A 16976-nucleotide genomic window follows, 5' to 3' on the forward strand; every position below is an offset into this window, starting at 1 on the left:
GACAGAAAGAGGGAGAGAGAGACCCTTCTCCTGTGTTTTCTTCTATTTATAAGGTCATTAATTTTATCATGAAGCCTCCACTTTTATGACTTAGTCTTACTCTAATTATCTCTGAAATGCCACCTCCAAATTTCAGCACATTAAAGATGAGGGCTTCAATAATTTTGAGGGGGCACATTCTGTCCAGGGCAGGAAAGGTGGGAGCTGCTTCCCCTCCTGTTCCTGAGGCCTGACCTTCCCTGGTGAGATGACTTCACACTCAGTCTCATTCTAGGTTGCAGCCCCACAGAGGCTGGGTTCTCCTCTGCTCTTCTGCCCATTCTTGGGTTTTCCTTCTTGCACCACCTTCTCCCTGTGGACCCACCTGCTCCTGTTCCAGGCAGCTGTCCCTAGCTTGCTGCTCTCTCACCATCTCTGGCCTCATTGGCCTCTGCCACTTTTTTTCTGAGCCCTGAGGCCTGCTCTATGGGAGGAAGGATGGGTGAAGCTGGAATGGGTCCTGTCCAGGTTACTGTCCTTTATGGAAGCTTGACAATGAGGGACACTGTTGTGTCACCATGGAGGAGGCCTTAGGAAAAGGCTATTTCTCAGGGGTGCCCGGATTTCAAGGGGGGTGGCACTTTTAGCTTAGCTGGACCTGTGAACTACAGGGACCCTGCTCCGTGTCAGCAACCAGCATCTCCAACTTTTGGGTTCTCTCTGTAGCTGATTCTCTTGCCTGATTCCTTAGCCTGTGGTAGGATCCTCCTCACAATGACTGATGGTCACAGCTGCTATATGTGGAGACCTAATGGAGGGTCTCGAATACTCACACAGTGTGTCCAGGGAAGAGGCTTCCTGGTGTTGAGAATGGGTGCTCGGTGTCGTAAAGATCAACACTGAGACAAAGGATCTCTCAGCAAGGCTAGTTTACTTTCTGCAGAAAGGGTGCTGCTCACTAGCAGTCATGCCATGAGAGCACACATGAACAAAGGAGACAGGGTCATTTATAACCTGACGCGTCCACCCTACTGCTGTGTCTGGCTTCCATTGGCTGGAATGGGACCTCATAATTTGTACTTGACTCAATTGGCTAGCAACTTATAACTTTCCCAAAGAGGCAAAGGCAGAAGAGAACAAAGGCACAGAGGAACTAACTTGTGGAATGCTGAGAGAGGCAAAAACATTTTCAAATAGGAAAAGGAATAGGCCATGACCTAATGCTTGTTTGGACTGGTTCAGGCATGTCAGGGCAAATATCTAGGCTAAAATGTGGGAGCTAAGAACACGGAGTATATTGATTTCTTTATTATGACTGGCAAAATTTAAGAATATTAGCACAGATCTTTGAGAAAATGTTGCTTTTAAGAGACGTTACTATTTATTTTCAATTAGACTGGGAGGAAAATCCCTTTGAAGAGGACCTCTATTTATTCCGTTCTCTACAATTCCCCCCCTTATATTTTATAATTCCTCTTCAAACTTGTTTAATATGTTCTATCTTAATTGCTCTGTTTGTCCTTTTAAGAGAAGTAAGTTTTTTTAATATGGTGGAGAGTTAGGAAACAATTTTGTGAGAGTAGCAGGGACAAGTTTTTGTATAAAGCTTTGAAGACATTTTTATTTATAGTTACCCACCAAGACAACATAGATTTAAATCTTGCAGCTATTTGATTTCATGCTTTAAATTTATCTGGCACTTCTCATGGGACCCCAATAGCGTTTATGTAAACCTGAGGATTAAAGGATTTATAAGGAGTTTCTTTTGGCCTGCAGTGTTTTGTCTTTACTTTTTTTTAGGTTGATGAAATGCCAGGGTGAAAGGGATAGCCAATTGGATTAAAGCATAAATACTCCTCCAATTATCTGGCAGAGTGTTCAGTAAAGGTCCTTCGTGGTACTACCATACATTTGTTCAGGGGTAGCTAACAGCAGACTGATAGGCAAGCTCCTGGAAAGGCTTGAGCTTCTTGCAAACTTTTATGCTTCCAAAGAACACCAAATTCTCCACTTGCCATGAGAGGCACAAAGTAAACTTGGCATTTAGAGGTGGAAGCTAGATTGCCCTTGGGGGCTGACCCACAGGGTGTCAAACTTTAGGAAACAGCAGAGAGAGAGAGCTTGGCATGATAGATTATCCCAAGCAGTGGGATTTTGATAGGATTTAGCCTGTGGTAGAATCTTTCTCACAATGACTGATGGTCACAGCTGTGTGTGACCATATAGTCCATACCTGGTTGACAAGGAGACCACCCGAGTGGAAAGGTGACAGTCTGGGACTGTGTGCACAAGCATAACAGTCACTCTTATTTAAAGTGCGAATGGAATATTTAATCCATTCCAGCTAGGCATTTGCATTTTGATACCTTGTCTTAATGGCTAAGGTTTGTTTTAGATCCTTCATCTTTACAATAGACACCCTAATTTTATTATTAGGTGTAGGAGTAACTGGGATAGGATCTAAAACTGAGGCTACTGAAGAAGGGGAAGATAGGGGAATAATGCATATCTTAAAAATGCCTAGGGGGTGTTTCCCATTTAAGTCAATCCCCATACCATAGGAGCAACTAAGGGCAGGTTTAGAGTCAGTTAAGGTGGAGGTGGTGATAGAGAGAAGGAGAGGGTTACACTGATAAGGCTGGCAATTAGAAGGAGCAGTCCCTTTAGTGAAATAGATGAGGGGTTTTAGATCTGCACAAACCTCTTCCGTGGAAGTCCAACCTTGCTCCTGAGTAGTCCAAAGGACATAGTCCCAGCTACTACAAGGTTGCCAGGCTGTAGGAGCAGAAAATTGGTGTCTCGGCTGCAGGTGCTCACAACAGTGAGTGCTAGGAGGAACTATGTCAACTAGAGGGCTGGGGCACAAATACTTGTGTGAAAAGGTTAGCTGTCATTGATCCTTCACATCTTTACAAGGTATGACAGAGCATGTATTAAAGGCAATGGTCTGAGTTGAGTCAGACTTAGTTACATTAATAACAAAAGGAGCTAGTAACAGAATCAGGAAAGAAAAGGAAGCAATATAGAAAGGATATGGAAATTAAGCTTTTTTTTTTTTTTTTTAACTTTAACTTGGTAAGGCTTGATCCCTGTACAGTAACCCATGATTCTGATGAGGAAGATGGTTTCTTGACTTGAGTATGACATCTTCTCTTGGCTGTGTGCACGGCAGTCTTGGTGGTCAACTGTACAGGATGAGGGCCTTCCCAGGCGGGCTCAAGTTTCCCTTCTTTTTACCCTTTGATGAGAATGTGGTCCCTGGGTTAGTACTGGTGAACTAGAAATTCTAGCGGTGGTGCCTATGCTAAGAGACCTTTGATCTTAAGAGAAGAAAAGGTAAAGGAGAGACCAAGTATATAATTTCTGAGGAACTTATCCTTAGTTTCAAACATAGGAACATTAGCTGAGGAATGTAAATAAGGCAATCCATATAACATTTTATATGGAGACAGGCCTGTATCCTTTTGGGGAGCCATCCTGATCCTTAATAAAGCAATGGGAAGACATTTGGTTCATGGTAAACAAGTTTCTAGAATTAATTTAGTCAGATGATTCTTAAGGGTTTGATTTATTCTTTCTACTCATTCGGAGGATAAGGGATGCCAGGGAATATGATATTCCCATTCTATGTCTAGCACTTGGGCCAGATTTTTAATAATATGTGCAGTAAAATGGGTTTCATTGTTTAAGTCAACATCTTCTATTATTTCAAATTTGGGTATAATATGCTCAATCAATGGTTTTACCATATTAAGGCAGTTGCCTTAGGAAAGGCGATGGCTTCTACCCAATGGGTAAGGTGGTTAATTATTACTAGCAGGTGTTGTAGCCAACTAATGGGTGGCATTTTAGTATAAGCGACTTGGACATTTTGGAATGGTCTTAACTCCAGAGTTCTTCCTCCGAGAGATAATTTCCTTAAAGCATGTTTGTCAGTTTTCTTACAGATGAGATAGCCATTTGTGATCTGCCTGTCTAGAGTATAAATGCCAATACGCCTAAAGACTCTGAGAACTGCGTCACATAGGGTCTGGGGATCCCAGTGAGTCCCTTGATGTAAATAGGATAATACTTCCCTCATAAAGGGTTTAGATAGCATCTCTCTTTGATTTGGAAGTATCCAGCTTACTTCTGAATTTTTTTTTTTTTTTTTTTTTTTTTTTTTTGCTTTGGGATTTCAACTAATTTTTCTTTCTCAGCCAAGGAGAAGATAGGAACAACAATAGGAGAAGGAAGGTGGGGAATTACATGAAAAATGGGCATATCTAAGACTGCAGCCTTTTTGGCCATCTGATCTGCAAGCTTATTCCTTTGGCTCTGAAAGGAAAAATCATGTTGATGTCCAGGATGGCTGTCTCCTTTGGTAGCTGGAGGTTATTTAAGACATGAACTACTAATGACTTATGAGCAAGTACTTTGCCCCTACTATTTATAAGACCTTTTTCAGCCTAAATCTTCCCAAATGTGTGTGGGCTGCCCTAAAGGCATACTTAGAATCTGTGTAAATAGTTTCTATCTGATCCTTTAAATATTTCAAGGCCTGACTAAGGGCAAATAATTTACAAGCTTGAGCAGAATAGCTATTGGGTAACTATCCTGATTTAATTTCTTCAAGTGTCTCTCTATCTACTACTGCATATTCACTGTGTTATTCCCCATTAAACACCCAGGGGGACTTGTCTATGAATAGGTGTTGCCCCGATCTATAGGGAGTCTCAGCTAAATCTGGCTGGACCTTTGTATGGTAGTCAATTCAGTTGAGGCACAAGTGTTCTGTCTGTAGCGATAGATTTCCCATTAGGAAACCTGCAGGGTTGAGTGAGTTATCTGTTGTTATGGTTAAGTCATTTAAGTCATCCTTTTTTTTTTTTTTTTTTTAACAGAATCGCCTTATATTCTAAAATTCTGGAATCAGTGGGTCATCTTCCTGCCTTTTGGCTCAAAATGGCCTTGACTTCATGAGATGTGCTCACAGTCAAATACCCGCCAAAGGTTATTTTTCTGCTTTTTCCTACTAATATGGCTGTGGCTACAATAGATTGAATACACTGGGGCCACCCACTGGCCACAGGATTTAAAATCTTAGACAGAAAAGCTACTGGTTGTCACCAGCCTCCGTGTTCTTGAGTGAGCACCCCTAAGGCTACTCCATTACTTACATTAACAAAAAGGTGGAAGGGCTTCTTAAGAGAAGGCAAAGCTAAAACGAGCAGACATTAGTCTATGCTTCAGTTTATTAATTTGATCTACTTCTTTAGAGGACCATATAAGGGGGTCAGGCCCCTTATTAGCTAACTTTTCATATAATAATTTACTTCTTAATGCATAGGAGTCGATCCGTAATCGGCAGTATATAATTACTCCTAAAAACTTTTTAAGTTCTTGTTTGATCTGGGACAGTGGCAGGGACACAATTCTTTCCACTCGCTCAGGACCAATTCTTCTTTTGCCGGCGCTAATTAAATGGCTCAAGTATTTGACTTCTGGTTCCACATATTGGAGCTTCTCTTTTGAGACTGGTAACCCTTCAGTGTATAAGTGATTTAGAAAATAGATGGTGTACTTATTTACTTTCTCTATATCCTCTCCAGATAAAAGAATGATGTCATCCATGTGTTGAAGTAAATGTAGCTGTTTTGGGATAGCAGCCTTCTCTATTACTTTCTCTAAGGCATGACTAAAAGGGTTTGGTGAATCTGCGAATCCTGGAGACAGAACTGTCCATCTGTGTTGTTGCTTCTGCCCACTGTGGGGATCCTCCCACTCAAAGGCAAACAGATCAGGCTGCTTTCTGCTAAAGGACATGCCCAGAAGGCATCCTTTAAATTTAAGACAGTGAACCACTGATGACTATATGGAATTTTACTTAGAATAGTGTAGGGATGGGCCAGGCACGGTGGCTTACACCTGTTATCCCAGCACTTTGGGAGGCTGAGGCAGGCAGATCACGAGGTCAAGAGATTGAGACCATCCTGGCCAACTTGGTGAAACCCTGTCTCTACAAAAAATACAAAAGTTAGCCGGGCATGGTGGAGGGTGCCTGTAGTCCCAGCAACTCGGGAGGCTGAGGCAAGAGAATCACTGGAACCCAGGAGGCAGACGTTGCAGTGAGCCAAGATGGCACCACTGCACTCCAGCCTGGCAACAGAGCAAGACTCTGTCTCCAAAAAAAAAAAAAAAAAAAAAAAAAGTGTAGGGATTTGGCATGATTGCATGAGTCATCTGCACTATTTCATTAACAGCTTTAAGATCTTGCACTAATCGGTATGACCTGTTAGGTTTCTTGACAGGTAAAATGGGAGTATTATAGGGATACAAGCAAGGTTTGAGGAGCCCATCTTTTATAAGTCTTTCTATTACAGGCTTCAACCCTATCTGCCCTTCCAAGAAGATAGGATACTATTTATTCCTTACAATCTCTCCCTGGAGTCTTCAATTTTATTTGGATTGGGGGAATCTGTAACCTCCTTCAGTTTCCTTCTTTTGACCAGCCACCAGTGGGAATTTTCAGCTTATTTGCTGTAGTTAGCAAATTTAGTGAGATTAAGAACCCTCTTGGGCTAACCTGTAGACCAATACCTAATTTTAACATTAAATCTCTCCAAAGTAGATTAGTTTCTGCTTTAGGAATTAATAGGAATTGAATGTTACTTGACCAGGCTTTATATTTTACCTTGGCACCTTCTAAAATATTTTCTTTAAATCCTTCTCCCTTTACTCCAGAGACTAACAACTCCTCTGAAGAATATGTTAACCCTGTTGGTGGAACACCTAGGGAGGAGTGAGTCGTGCCTGAGTCGACTAAGAAAGTAATTGACTCATGCTTAGGTCCCACCTTTAAATTTATCAAGGACTCCTGGTGGGACTCGAGGTAGAAAAGAAAGAGCCCCTGACCCCCCTTCCCCCCATTCCTCCTCTTTAAAGGCAGGAATGAGGGAGGAGCTCCCCCTGTAGTCTGTCGCTTAGGGCATTCTCTCTTAAAGTGGCCTAACTTTCCACAGTTGTAACATCTGTCTTGCCCTCCTTTTCTCCCTATTCCGGAACTTCCCTGTCTGTTCTTTTTCTTCTCTCTTATGTTTACACCCTTTACAATACTTGCTATGACTGTGTTCCCTTCAATCTCGATTCTGTCTTCTGCCGTTTTACATCCCCAGCTGCCAGGGTGCCAGCTGAAATTTTGCTCTGGGACTGTTTGCCCTGGTAAATTTTGCCAAAATATTTTTGCCTTTTGCTTTTGCTTTTCTTCGTCTCTCCTGACATATACTTTCTGTGCTTCCTCTAGAAGCTCTTTGATTGACCGATTTTTCCCTCTTTTCATTTTTTTGTAATTTCTTTGCTATATTAGGCTATTTGTGACAAAATGCAATTTCAGCATCCATTGTCCTAGGGAGCCATCTAGATCGAAATTAGCATACTTAGAAATTAGAAATTGCATGGGGCTTTCGTCTTTCTTTTGTTGTACATCAAAGGCCTTAGTGAGATTTTGAGGTCAGGGTGCTGATTATTTAATCCCTTTAACAATTAATTCTCGTAAATTTGTATATGGTCTTGGTGGGTTTCATTATTATTATCCCACTGTGGGTCTTGAGCGGGAAATTTAGTATTTGCTGCTGGATTATCCTGGCCAGCAGGGTGATCACGTTCCCAAGCTGCCATAGTGGCTCCGTGGATGATGTTTCGCTTCTCTTTTGAGAAGAGGATACTTAGGATCGACATTAACTCCGTCCAGGTATACAACTGGGGACCTAAAAACTGGTCGATCTGTTCTGCCACGCCTTTTGGATCACTTAGCAGGGGCTTGAGCTCCCTCTTCAGGCCTCGGACCTCAGAGGCAGTTAAGGGAGCATTTATAAAGCCAATTGTGCCCCCTCCTTGTGGAACTTTGTTTTAGAGGGAAGAGCTGGGAAGTCGGTTCTTTAGGAATGCAAGGAAAAGGAAGATTCTGAATGTCCCTTTTACATTGTTCTATCTCTTTTTGGAGACTTCTTTTTGAGGAAGGACATTTAAATGGACAACGGGGATGATTAAGCCCCTGAGGCAATAATTTCTCGGGGCCAGACGCCTCCGAGTTCAGAGTGATCCCTGGAGTGTGAGTGGGAGGCGTGAGTTCCGCCTGAGGAGGGGGAGGTGGGACTTCCGCCTGAGGAGGAGGGGATGCTAGACTTCCTCCCGAGGAGTAGGGGGAGGCAGGACTTCTGCCTGAGGAGGACGAGGAGGCGGGACTTCCGCCTGAGGAGGAGGAGGAGGAGGCGGCAGCACAGCGGGCTGCGGCAGCACAGCGGGCTGCGGAAGCGCATTGGGTTTCAGAAACTCGGGACGATAATTTAAAGCATCCCTCTGACTGCCCTCAGGCCTTTTGTTTCTGTCTGTTACCTTCTTTAAGTCATTTAAGGGGTAAAGAAGGGCAGACCCTTGCTGCTAGCATAGGGGATAATCCATTTTTTTCTGGGGACACGGGGCTTTGGTTGTTAACTTACATTATTAAAAGTTGACGAACCCAAGCCTCATCTGAACCAAATTTTGGCCAGAAAATGGCAGGTTTTAAGACTGGCTCTTGGATCCACAGGAAGCAGCAATATTTAATCTTCTGTTGTTTTCTCTTATGTTTAGTCTGCTCATCCTCTTTCCAATATTTTAGCATGAGTCCTCAGGGACTATCAGGAGGAATTTGGTCACTCTCCCCTCCCTTGTTGCCTGGTCTACTTCCTGTCCCAGTCCTACTAGAAGCATTTCCCATGTTGAATCCCAAATAGGTCCAATCCCTCATGCTAGGGATGTTTTGCCTATTCTTTTCCTGTGATGGCTGAATCCCCCAGATACGGGGGATGTCTCGTCTCTCCGGCCCTTAAAGGCTTGCTAAAAGTTTAATCTGTCACGCCAGAGGTGTTTCACCGATTCTCTTTCCCAGGGAGGTTAACCTTCCTCCCTTTCCCGTTTGGAGGTTCCTTACACTCCTGTTTGTATCCACACACTGCCTGGACCCAGCAACAGGCTGATAATAGAGCATACACATTCAGCCTCCCAAAAGCTGACCACCAAGGAAGTACTTTGCCGCCCTCTTGTGGCTCTTCCCACCTTGGCCCATGCACGGAGTCGCTTGGTTACCATGGTCCCACAAGCCTCTGTCTTTCCCTGCATTGCTGAGAATCCAAGTATATCCCTTGCACCGGGTAGGTCCCGGCTGTCCTCCTGGGGCGGCCACCAAGGGCGGCAGAGCGGCTCCCCATGAGAGAGGGCCAAAGACTGTCCCAGAGGCGAATGTTAATCTCACTGGGGCCTCCAAATTGTTGGGAATGGGTGCTCGGTGTCACAAAGATCAACACTGAGACAGAGGATCTCTCAGAAAGGTTACTTTCTGCAGAAAGGGTGCCGCTTGCTAGAAGTCTTGCCATGAACGCACACACGAACAAAGGAGACAGGGTCATTTATAACCTGACGCATCCACCCTACTGCTGTGTCCAGCTTCCATTGGCTGGAACAGGACCTCACAATTTGTACTTGACTAGAACCACTACAAAACAAATACAGCAAAAATCCAAAAACCCAACTTTAAAAGGGGACAAAAGACTAAAATACTTCTCCAAGGAAGATGCACACATGGCCAATGAGGACATGCAAGGATTCTCAACATCACTAATACTTACAGATATGCAAATCAAAACCACAGTATGATACACCACCTCACACACATTAAAATGGCTTTAATAAAAAACAACAACAAGAATAGCATGAAACCACAAGTGTTTTCAAGTAGGTGGAAAAATTGGAGCTCTAGTGCATTGCTGATGGGAATGAGAAATGTTATAGCTGCTGTGGAAAATAGTATGGCAGTTTCTCAAAAAAATTAAAGAATTACTACTTGATCCAGCAATTCTACTTCTGGACATACAGAAGTCTGGCCTGAGGCTCCCTCTCTGCCCATTTCCCTGTAGCCTGACCCAGGGGAGGCTTGGTTTCACCTGGCAGCTTCATTTAGCCAGATTCAGGACCAGCAGGACTATCACATGCTCTCTGAGCCCCCCAATGTAGACGGCAGGTCACAGGGTGCCTGGGTGATTCCTGGGGATGCCATGGGCACTCAGGCAGCCGCTGTTCTGTGTCAGCACTGGGCTCAGCCTGGGATGCCCCAGAAAACAGGACAGAAAAGCAGGGGCAGGTATTTAGAGAGCAGTCACAGAAGGAGTTGATGAAGTTGAAAGGAAGTCACAAGGAAAAAGTACCCAGTGTGGCATCACGTGCACCATGGCCACTCTGGGAGATGCCCTTTTGGGTGAGCCCCAGGAAGGAGGGCGTGTGGGGGGTTGCCTGCAGAGGGAGCAGTCTCAGGTGGGCGGCCGCCTGGCTGCAGGGAGGAGCTGACAGAGTCTGTGTGGAGAGCTTGGAGGGTGCAGAGGTGACCCTGCTGGGCTGTGGACCCTGCTGAGAAAGCTCTACAGCTATTCGGGAGGCAGCAGGCCAGTAGGAGCTCTGCCGCCCTCTGGTGGACAGGGATGGAAGTGTGTACGGCGGTGGCCCCAGGCCAGGCTGCATTTTATTCCTCGTGAATCTTCACATTTCACATGAACTCACACATGTTATGTTACAGCTCCATCATGTTCCAGCCCCTCGAGTCCCAGTCTCTGTGGCTGTGAGTGCACTGTCCTCCTTGTTTCACAATCACATGTCCCAAACACAGATTTTTGTCACTATCTGTGAGTTTGTGTTTGTGTGCTTTGGGCTATACTGTGCATGCCGTGGGGGCGATATGTTTTGGGATATGGGGAGTGATGTCTCGGGATGAGCACTGAAGGGGGTTTGGGAGCAGAGCAGGGAGGTGCGGGGTGAAAAGATCAGTTTCAGGGGAGCAGAGGGGGAGCAGAGACAGGTCATCTTCATTTCTCACTGTCGAGGGACCAGAATCCAGGACCCTGACTCTGGAACACAGCACCACACCCTGTTAGAGTCCCTGGGTGTCACAAGGGCTCATAATTTCATGTTGCCTCAACATGCATTTTTAAAAGTGTACATTTAATTTCCTCATCTCAGAGGCAGAACTTGGTCACCATGACAGTCTCAAATACTGTACCCGGTCCAAATGACTCCATCTGGTGGCCAGAGATAAAATCTTGGAGGCATCTCTCCTGCTTAGTGTGCTGGGCTCCCCTCTCTCCAGCTGCTTCCTTTCAACTGACAGTTCTGACATTTGCCCTCAAATTTAAAGTGACCACCTTTCAGTCACAGCGTGATCTCCATGCCCCAGTGTTTACTTGCTTTAAACACATCCATTAAAGCTCCCTGCTGGACACCTGTCAGATAACACCCTGGACCCGAAAAAGCCAACAGGTCCCTCCTCTCCTTTCTGTCTGGGCTTTCTAGAGTCTGTATCTGTTGTGTCGAGGTTGGCATGTGCTCGCCAGTGTAAGTGGTAAACACACTTATGATTTCACATTTTGGTTGTATCACTGAAGCCTCACCTGACATCCAGGTCCTGACATCAAGGAGGCCCCATGGGATCCTTGAAGGTTGAGGCCCTGCTGGAGCTCTTTTCTTGGGGCCTCTGGTGCTGCTGCAGACAAGAGCTGCCAGCTAAGTTAATGAAGAAACTGAAGAGTTTCATTCAAAACAAGGGTCAGACAGTATATTCCTGGGCTTGGGCTGTTATAACAAACACTGTCGCCTTGGTGACTTAAACAGTAGAAATCTATTTATCACAGTTCTGGAGGCTGGAAAGTCCAAAGTCCAGGTGCCAGCTGCTTCAGTCCTGGCTAGGGCTTTCCCGCAGGTGCCTGTTTTCTTAATGTATCTACAAATGGTGAAGGGCTGGGAGGGGGAGAAAAGACAGAGAAAATGAGAGAGACGATTCTCCTGTGTCTGTTTTTATAAAGGCATTAATTCCATCATGAAGCCCCCACCTTTGTCATAATCTCAAAGTCATCTGCTTTCTTTGAGTATGCACACGTGTATGTGTATGTGTTGAATATTTATCAATTAAGTAAAATTTCAAAATAGGGGGCCAGAAATGGTGGTTCATGCCTGTAATCCCAACACTTTAGGAGGGCTAGGTGGGGCTTGAGCCCAGGAGTTGCAGACCAGACTGGGCAATATGATGAACTCTTTTATCTACTAAAAATAGTTTTAAAATATATAGCTGGGTATGGTGACACACACCTGTAGTCCTAGCTACTCGGGAGACTGAGGTGAGAGGATCACCTGAGCCCAGAAAGTCCAGGTTGCAGTGAGCCATGATTACACTCCTACACTACATCCTGAGAAACAGAAGTGAGACATTGTCTCAAAAAAAATTTAAGGGCCTAGCGTGGTGGCTCACGCCTGTAATCCCAGCACTTTGGGAGGCCGAGGTGGGCAGATCACGAGGTCAGGAGTTCGAGACCAGCCTGGCCAGCATGGTGAAACCCCGTCTCTACTAAAAATACAAAAAAATTAGCCGGGCATGGTGGCTTACGCCTGTAGTCCTAGCTACTCAGGAGGCTGAGGCAGGAGAATTGCTTGAACCCGGCAGGCAGAGGTTGCAGTGAGCCAAGATCGCGCTACTGCACTCCAGCCTGGGCGACAGAGTGAGACTCTGTCTGGAGAAAAAAAACAAAAAAACAAAAACAAAAACAAAAAGAAAGAAATGAACCACAGCACTTCCCAGTAAATCACTCCAGATGGAATTGCAAAATGTTACTCTCAATAACTCCTGGATGAGTATACTTAGAAATGAACAAATGTAAGAGAGTCCATGTTTCAAATCCAGTGCGTTATTTTATGGAGCTTTTCACAAGCTCCAAAAGATTCACAGTGCAGAACTGGAGGTTCTAGAGAAATTCTGCGCCTCCTCCTGCAGGTAACTCTTATCACTCGGAAAGCAGCTCTTGGCTCATCCCTGGGTCTGGGGCAATCAAGTTCAGGTCCTGGTGCTCTCTGAGCTACCAAACCATAACCTGAGGTATGCACAGCAGCCTCCAGCATCCACAGGAGAGCTGAGCATGGGGTCAGGCTCAGGCAGGTCCAAGGCCAGCAAGTGACTCAGGCTCCCATGGCACCTCTCCTCCTGCCCCTCCCTCTACCACATCTGTGAGCTCCTGGGAAGCCCCATGACCTCATACAGAGGAGGAAACTGCAGACCAGGCTTATGGATGGGTCCTCACGGTGAGCTGGCACCCAGCAGAAGTGGACGGTGGCTGCCTTAGTGCCCACTTCAGGCGGTCCTGAGGAGTGACGTAAGGAAATCCTTCAGATGGGCAGAGCCTCAGGGGTTCTGCAAGGAGAGATGGACTTGGGCCCATTGCATGAACCCAGAGTGGGCCACATGGTCAAGGACTTGAAGAGAATAAAAGAGTAAAATTAAGACAGGGAGGAGACATGGATGTTCCTCTGGGGATGGGCACAAAGTGTGAGCTATGCCGTCCCCACCCTTAAGCCCAGAACCTGTGCTGTGAGGATGAGGTTCTTGCTGTTTGGTGGACATTGTCAGGCAGACTGTGTCCCTCAGAGCTTGCTCAGGGGGTCCAGGCACAGATGTCCACACGGACAGGGAGGACAGCGACGTACCTTACCACAAGTGGACTGAGTCTCCCAGCACTGGCCTGGCTGCACACTGTACCCAGCCCCGCCCAGTGTAGGCACAGCCCAGGGCTAAGACCCTGGAAGGTGTCATTTTACAGGAGGACTACCTGACCACTATGGATAGGCTGGCCACACAGGACACATCCCATCCTGGAGGGGACTGGGCTTTGTCCTCACAGGGATACACACACACTGAGGGTTCCAACTGGACTTCCCTGGACCCTGCTCAGTGCTTCCGTGAACAGGGCCTTTCCTGTGGCTCTGGAACCTATGCAGGATTACTTCCACTGGGGGACACATCTTAACGCAAAGAATGGGAGGTGATTAACTCACACCCGTGGAACCCACTGACCATCTCAGGTGCCCCACGACACGGAGACAGCTGCTTCTCAGAATGGCGCAATGGCTCGTGTGTGGCTTATCAGGGCACCAGGAGGGAGACCGTACCCCGTTACCCCACAGGAGATGCCACACATCTTATAAACCAGCAGCCAGGCCATCAGGTCACTTTTCCCAGGGCCAGATGCAAAGATCCAGGAAAGACAGGAAGAATAAGGGCGAGTCCCTCCCATGATTGCATCTGCCAGCCCACTGAGAGAATGCTTGCTCCTTGTCCCCATGGCCCTGGGCTGCCGTGGATGAGGAATCTCTTCCTAGTTCTGATCTGTGGGAAGCCATGACAGCCCTCCAGCCATCCTGTGCCCCTCGTGCTGCCAAAACAGCAGGCAAAGGAGAGGTCTCTCTGCAGTCGGGGGAACGGCATCTGATTACAGAGGGAGGTCAGGTGGCTGGGACAAGGCGGCTATTTTTGAAGGCAGGCAACTCATGGGGGTAACATTTCCTTGGCCAGGGCCCTGTTCCATGGAAAACTATAGAAACTCACTAAAGACAAGGCCATCCAAGACTAACTCTCCATAAGAACCAAGATTTGGGTTATGTTGCAGGTAACAAATAACATCCAAAGGAGGTTTTGGAGGTGGGAAGAAAATGTGGAATGTACTAGAAGAAAGCAGCTCTGAGCACCAGCAGCCCTGTCCCCAGGACCTCAGCAGCTGTGTTGGAAGCCATCTCCTCCCCATCTTCCTCTCATTGTGGGCGAAGAACTGGTGCCCGGCATAATGGGAGGACAGCATCATTGTCATCATCACACACACTGTTGCTGTGACAGAGGAAAGGACTGGAATTGTGTGTCATCTGCACGGAGGACTCTGATTTTTTCCCCCTTGAGACAGGATCTCACTCTGTCACCCAGGCTGGAGTTGACAGTTGCACAGTCTTGGCTCACTGCACCCTTGACCTCCTGGACTCAGATGATCCTCCTCCCTCAGCCTTCTGAGTAGCTGGAACCACAGATGTGCACCACCACAACAGGTAAATTTTTTGTATTTTTTGTAGAGAAGTGGTTTCACTATGTTGCCCAGGCTGGTTTCAAACTCCTGGGCTCAAGTGATCCTCCCACCTCGGCTTCCCAAAGTGCTGACATTACAGGCGCAAGCCACCGCGCCTGGCTTGGACTCTGATTTACATCTGGACAAAGGGAAAGGGTGGATGCTGTAGAGGCAAGGGAGTGAATGGTACTAGACATGTTCTGTTTCCTTCTCCAGCTTCACTCTCTTCTCCTCTTCCCTCCCCTCTTCTCTGTTCTCTACTGTAAATGGTAGATCTATGGGGGCTGGATCAGTGGAGTCTCCTGCTTCCAGCCTCTAGGGGGTTCAGTCAGTGGGGAACCTCAACTGCAGACCAGAATGAGGACATCAGTTTGGAATTTTAGTTCCCCACCTCCCTCCCCAGTATCATTGTGGGCTGGATGTGTTTTTCAGCCTGAGATGGGAGCTCCTGTTAGGCAACCCTCTCTGAATATCTCTCTCTTTCTGTCTCTGGCTCTCTCTCCAGCTCTCTCTATTTCTGTCTGTGTATGTGTGTCTCTCTCTCTCTTCTCTGCAGATTCCAGCAGTGGCTCCTCTCCTCGCCCTTATTGGGCGATGGTGGTAAGAAAGACCCAACGGTAACAGCTCTGGGAAAATGCTAACCCATTTTCTTCTGGAGTTCTCTCAAGCCCTTATGTCAATTATCCCATGATAGGCAGATGCTACATAGCAACGTTTGGGTCAATGACGAATTGCGCATAGAACGGTAGTCTCCGGAGATGACAATATTGTATTTATGCTGTACCTTTTCTACGTTTAGATGTGTATAGATACACAAATACCTGTCGTGGTGTTAAAATTGCCTGCAGTATTCACACCATAACATGCACTGCAGGCTTGTAGCCTAGGGGCAGTCAACTCTACCATCCATCCTGGGTGTGTGTTGGGCTGTACCATCTGGGTTTTTGTAAGTGCTCTCTACAATGTTCCTATGGCGATAAAATCACCTAACGACACATTTCTCAAGACATATCCCTGTCGTTATTAAATGCATGACTATACTAATCTGTCCTGCAGCCGCTCAGATGGGACGAGCCACCTGTTTGTGTGAGGACCTTGGCTGGAAGCCTCATACGTCTCAGTGCATCTTCCCCTCCAGGTAATGGTCTCTGCTACCATCCAAGCTGGTTTGGAGACATGAACCAGACCAATAAAGGGCAGGCTTTGGATGATCATTTTTTCATTAGGTTCCTCTCCTCCCCCACACTAGATCCCTGGGTGTCCTGCTGTCCCCTCACATGGAGAAACCTCAGCACTGGAAGAAAGGACAAGGTCTTTATTATTCAGATACATGCAGCCACTCCTCCAACGTCCCCTCTCCCATAGGACAAGTCCAGCTGCTCCAGGCTCTCCCCAGGGTCGCTATTAGGTGAGTAGACATGAATGATTGTGTGTGGGGAAGATAATTCATGGGCAGGATGGGAAAAGAATTTGGTGTCCAAGGCCATTAAGTTACGAGGTCAGAGGGACGGTTGAGTGTGGTGGTCAGCAGGGGTGAAGAATCGTGGGGGAAATGGAGTTAACAGGAAGGGCAAAGAGCCCCCCACCAAAGCGCCAGGGCCAGTGCCAGCCCCACCCCCCAAGTGAGAGACTCCAGGCCCCCAGCCCCACCGCTCTCAGAATCACCCTTCTCACGCACAGAGAAGATCCCGATTTGTCTGGTGTGCTTCAACAAGGAGCTGGAAGGTTGGGCCACACAGCCCTGAATGCCCATTGTGGTGGTTATCCCACCTAGAGGGAGAAGACCAAATCAGAAAGGACACAAAGTACAGCCTAGCCAAATTCGTGAACCCAGGAGTCCAGGCCCCAGTCCCTTCTCCTTCAGACCCAGGAGTCCAGGTCCCCAGTCCTCCCTCCTCAGATCAAGGAGCCTAGACTCCTAGGCCATCCTCCCTTAGACCTAGGAGTACAGGACCCCAGCCCCTCTTCCCTCACACCAAAGAGCCCAGAGGCCCAGCTCCTCAGACCCAGGAGTCCAGGCCCCAGCCTCTCCTCCCTCAGACCCAGAAGCCGAGGCCCCCA

At 46.8% G+C, this 16976-nt stretch overlaps 1 protein-coding gene across 1 annotated transcript in view; it reads right to left on the bottom strand.

Moving 5' to 3' along the window:
* Positions 1–16059: 16059 nt before the first annotated feature.
* The window catches only part of CD177 (CD177 molecule), an 11642-nt gene continuing 10725 nt past the window's right edge, over positions 16060–16976 (bottom strand). The window contains exon 9 of the mRNA XM_011997684.1: positions 16060–16685. Within this exon, the coding sequence (XP_011853074.1) occupies positions 16474–16685 (212 nt within the window). The 3' untranslated portion in view covers positions 16060–16473. The remainder of the gene's footprint in view (positions 16686–16976) is intronic.

Source organism: Mandrillus leucophaeus, unplaced genomic scaffold (genome assembly GCF_000951045.1).
Source record: "Mandrillus leucophaeus isolate KB7577 unplaced genomic scaffold, Mleu.le_1.0 Scaffold546, whole genome shotgun sequence".
Classification (NCBI taxonomy): domain Eukaryota; kingdom Metazoa; phylum Chordata; class Mammalia; order Primates; family Cercopithecidae; genus Mandrillus; species Mandrillus leucophaeus.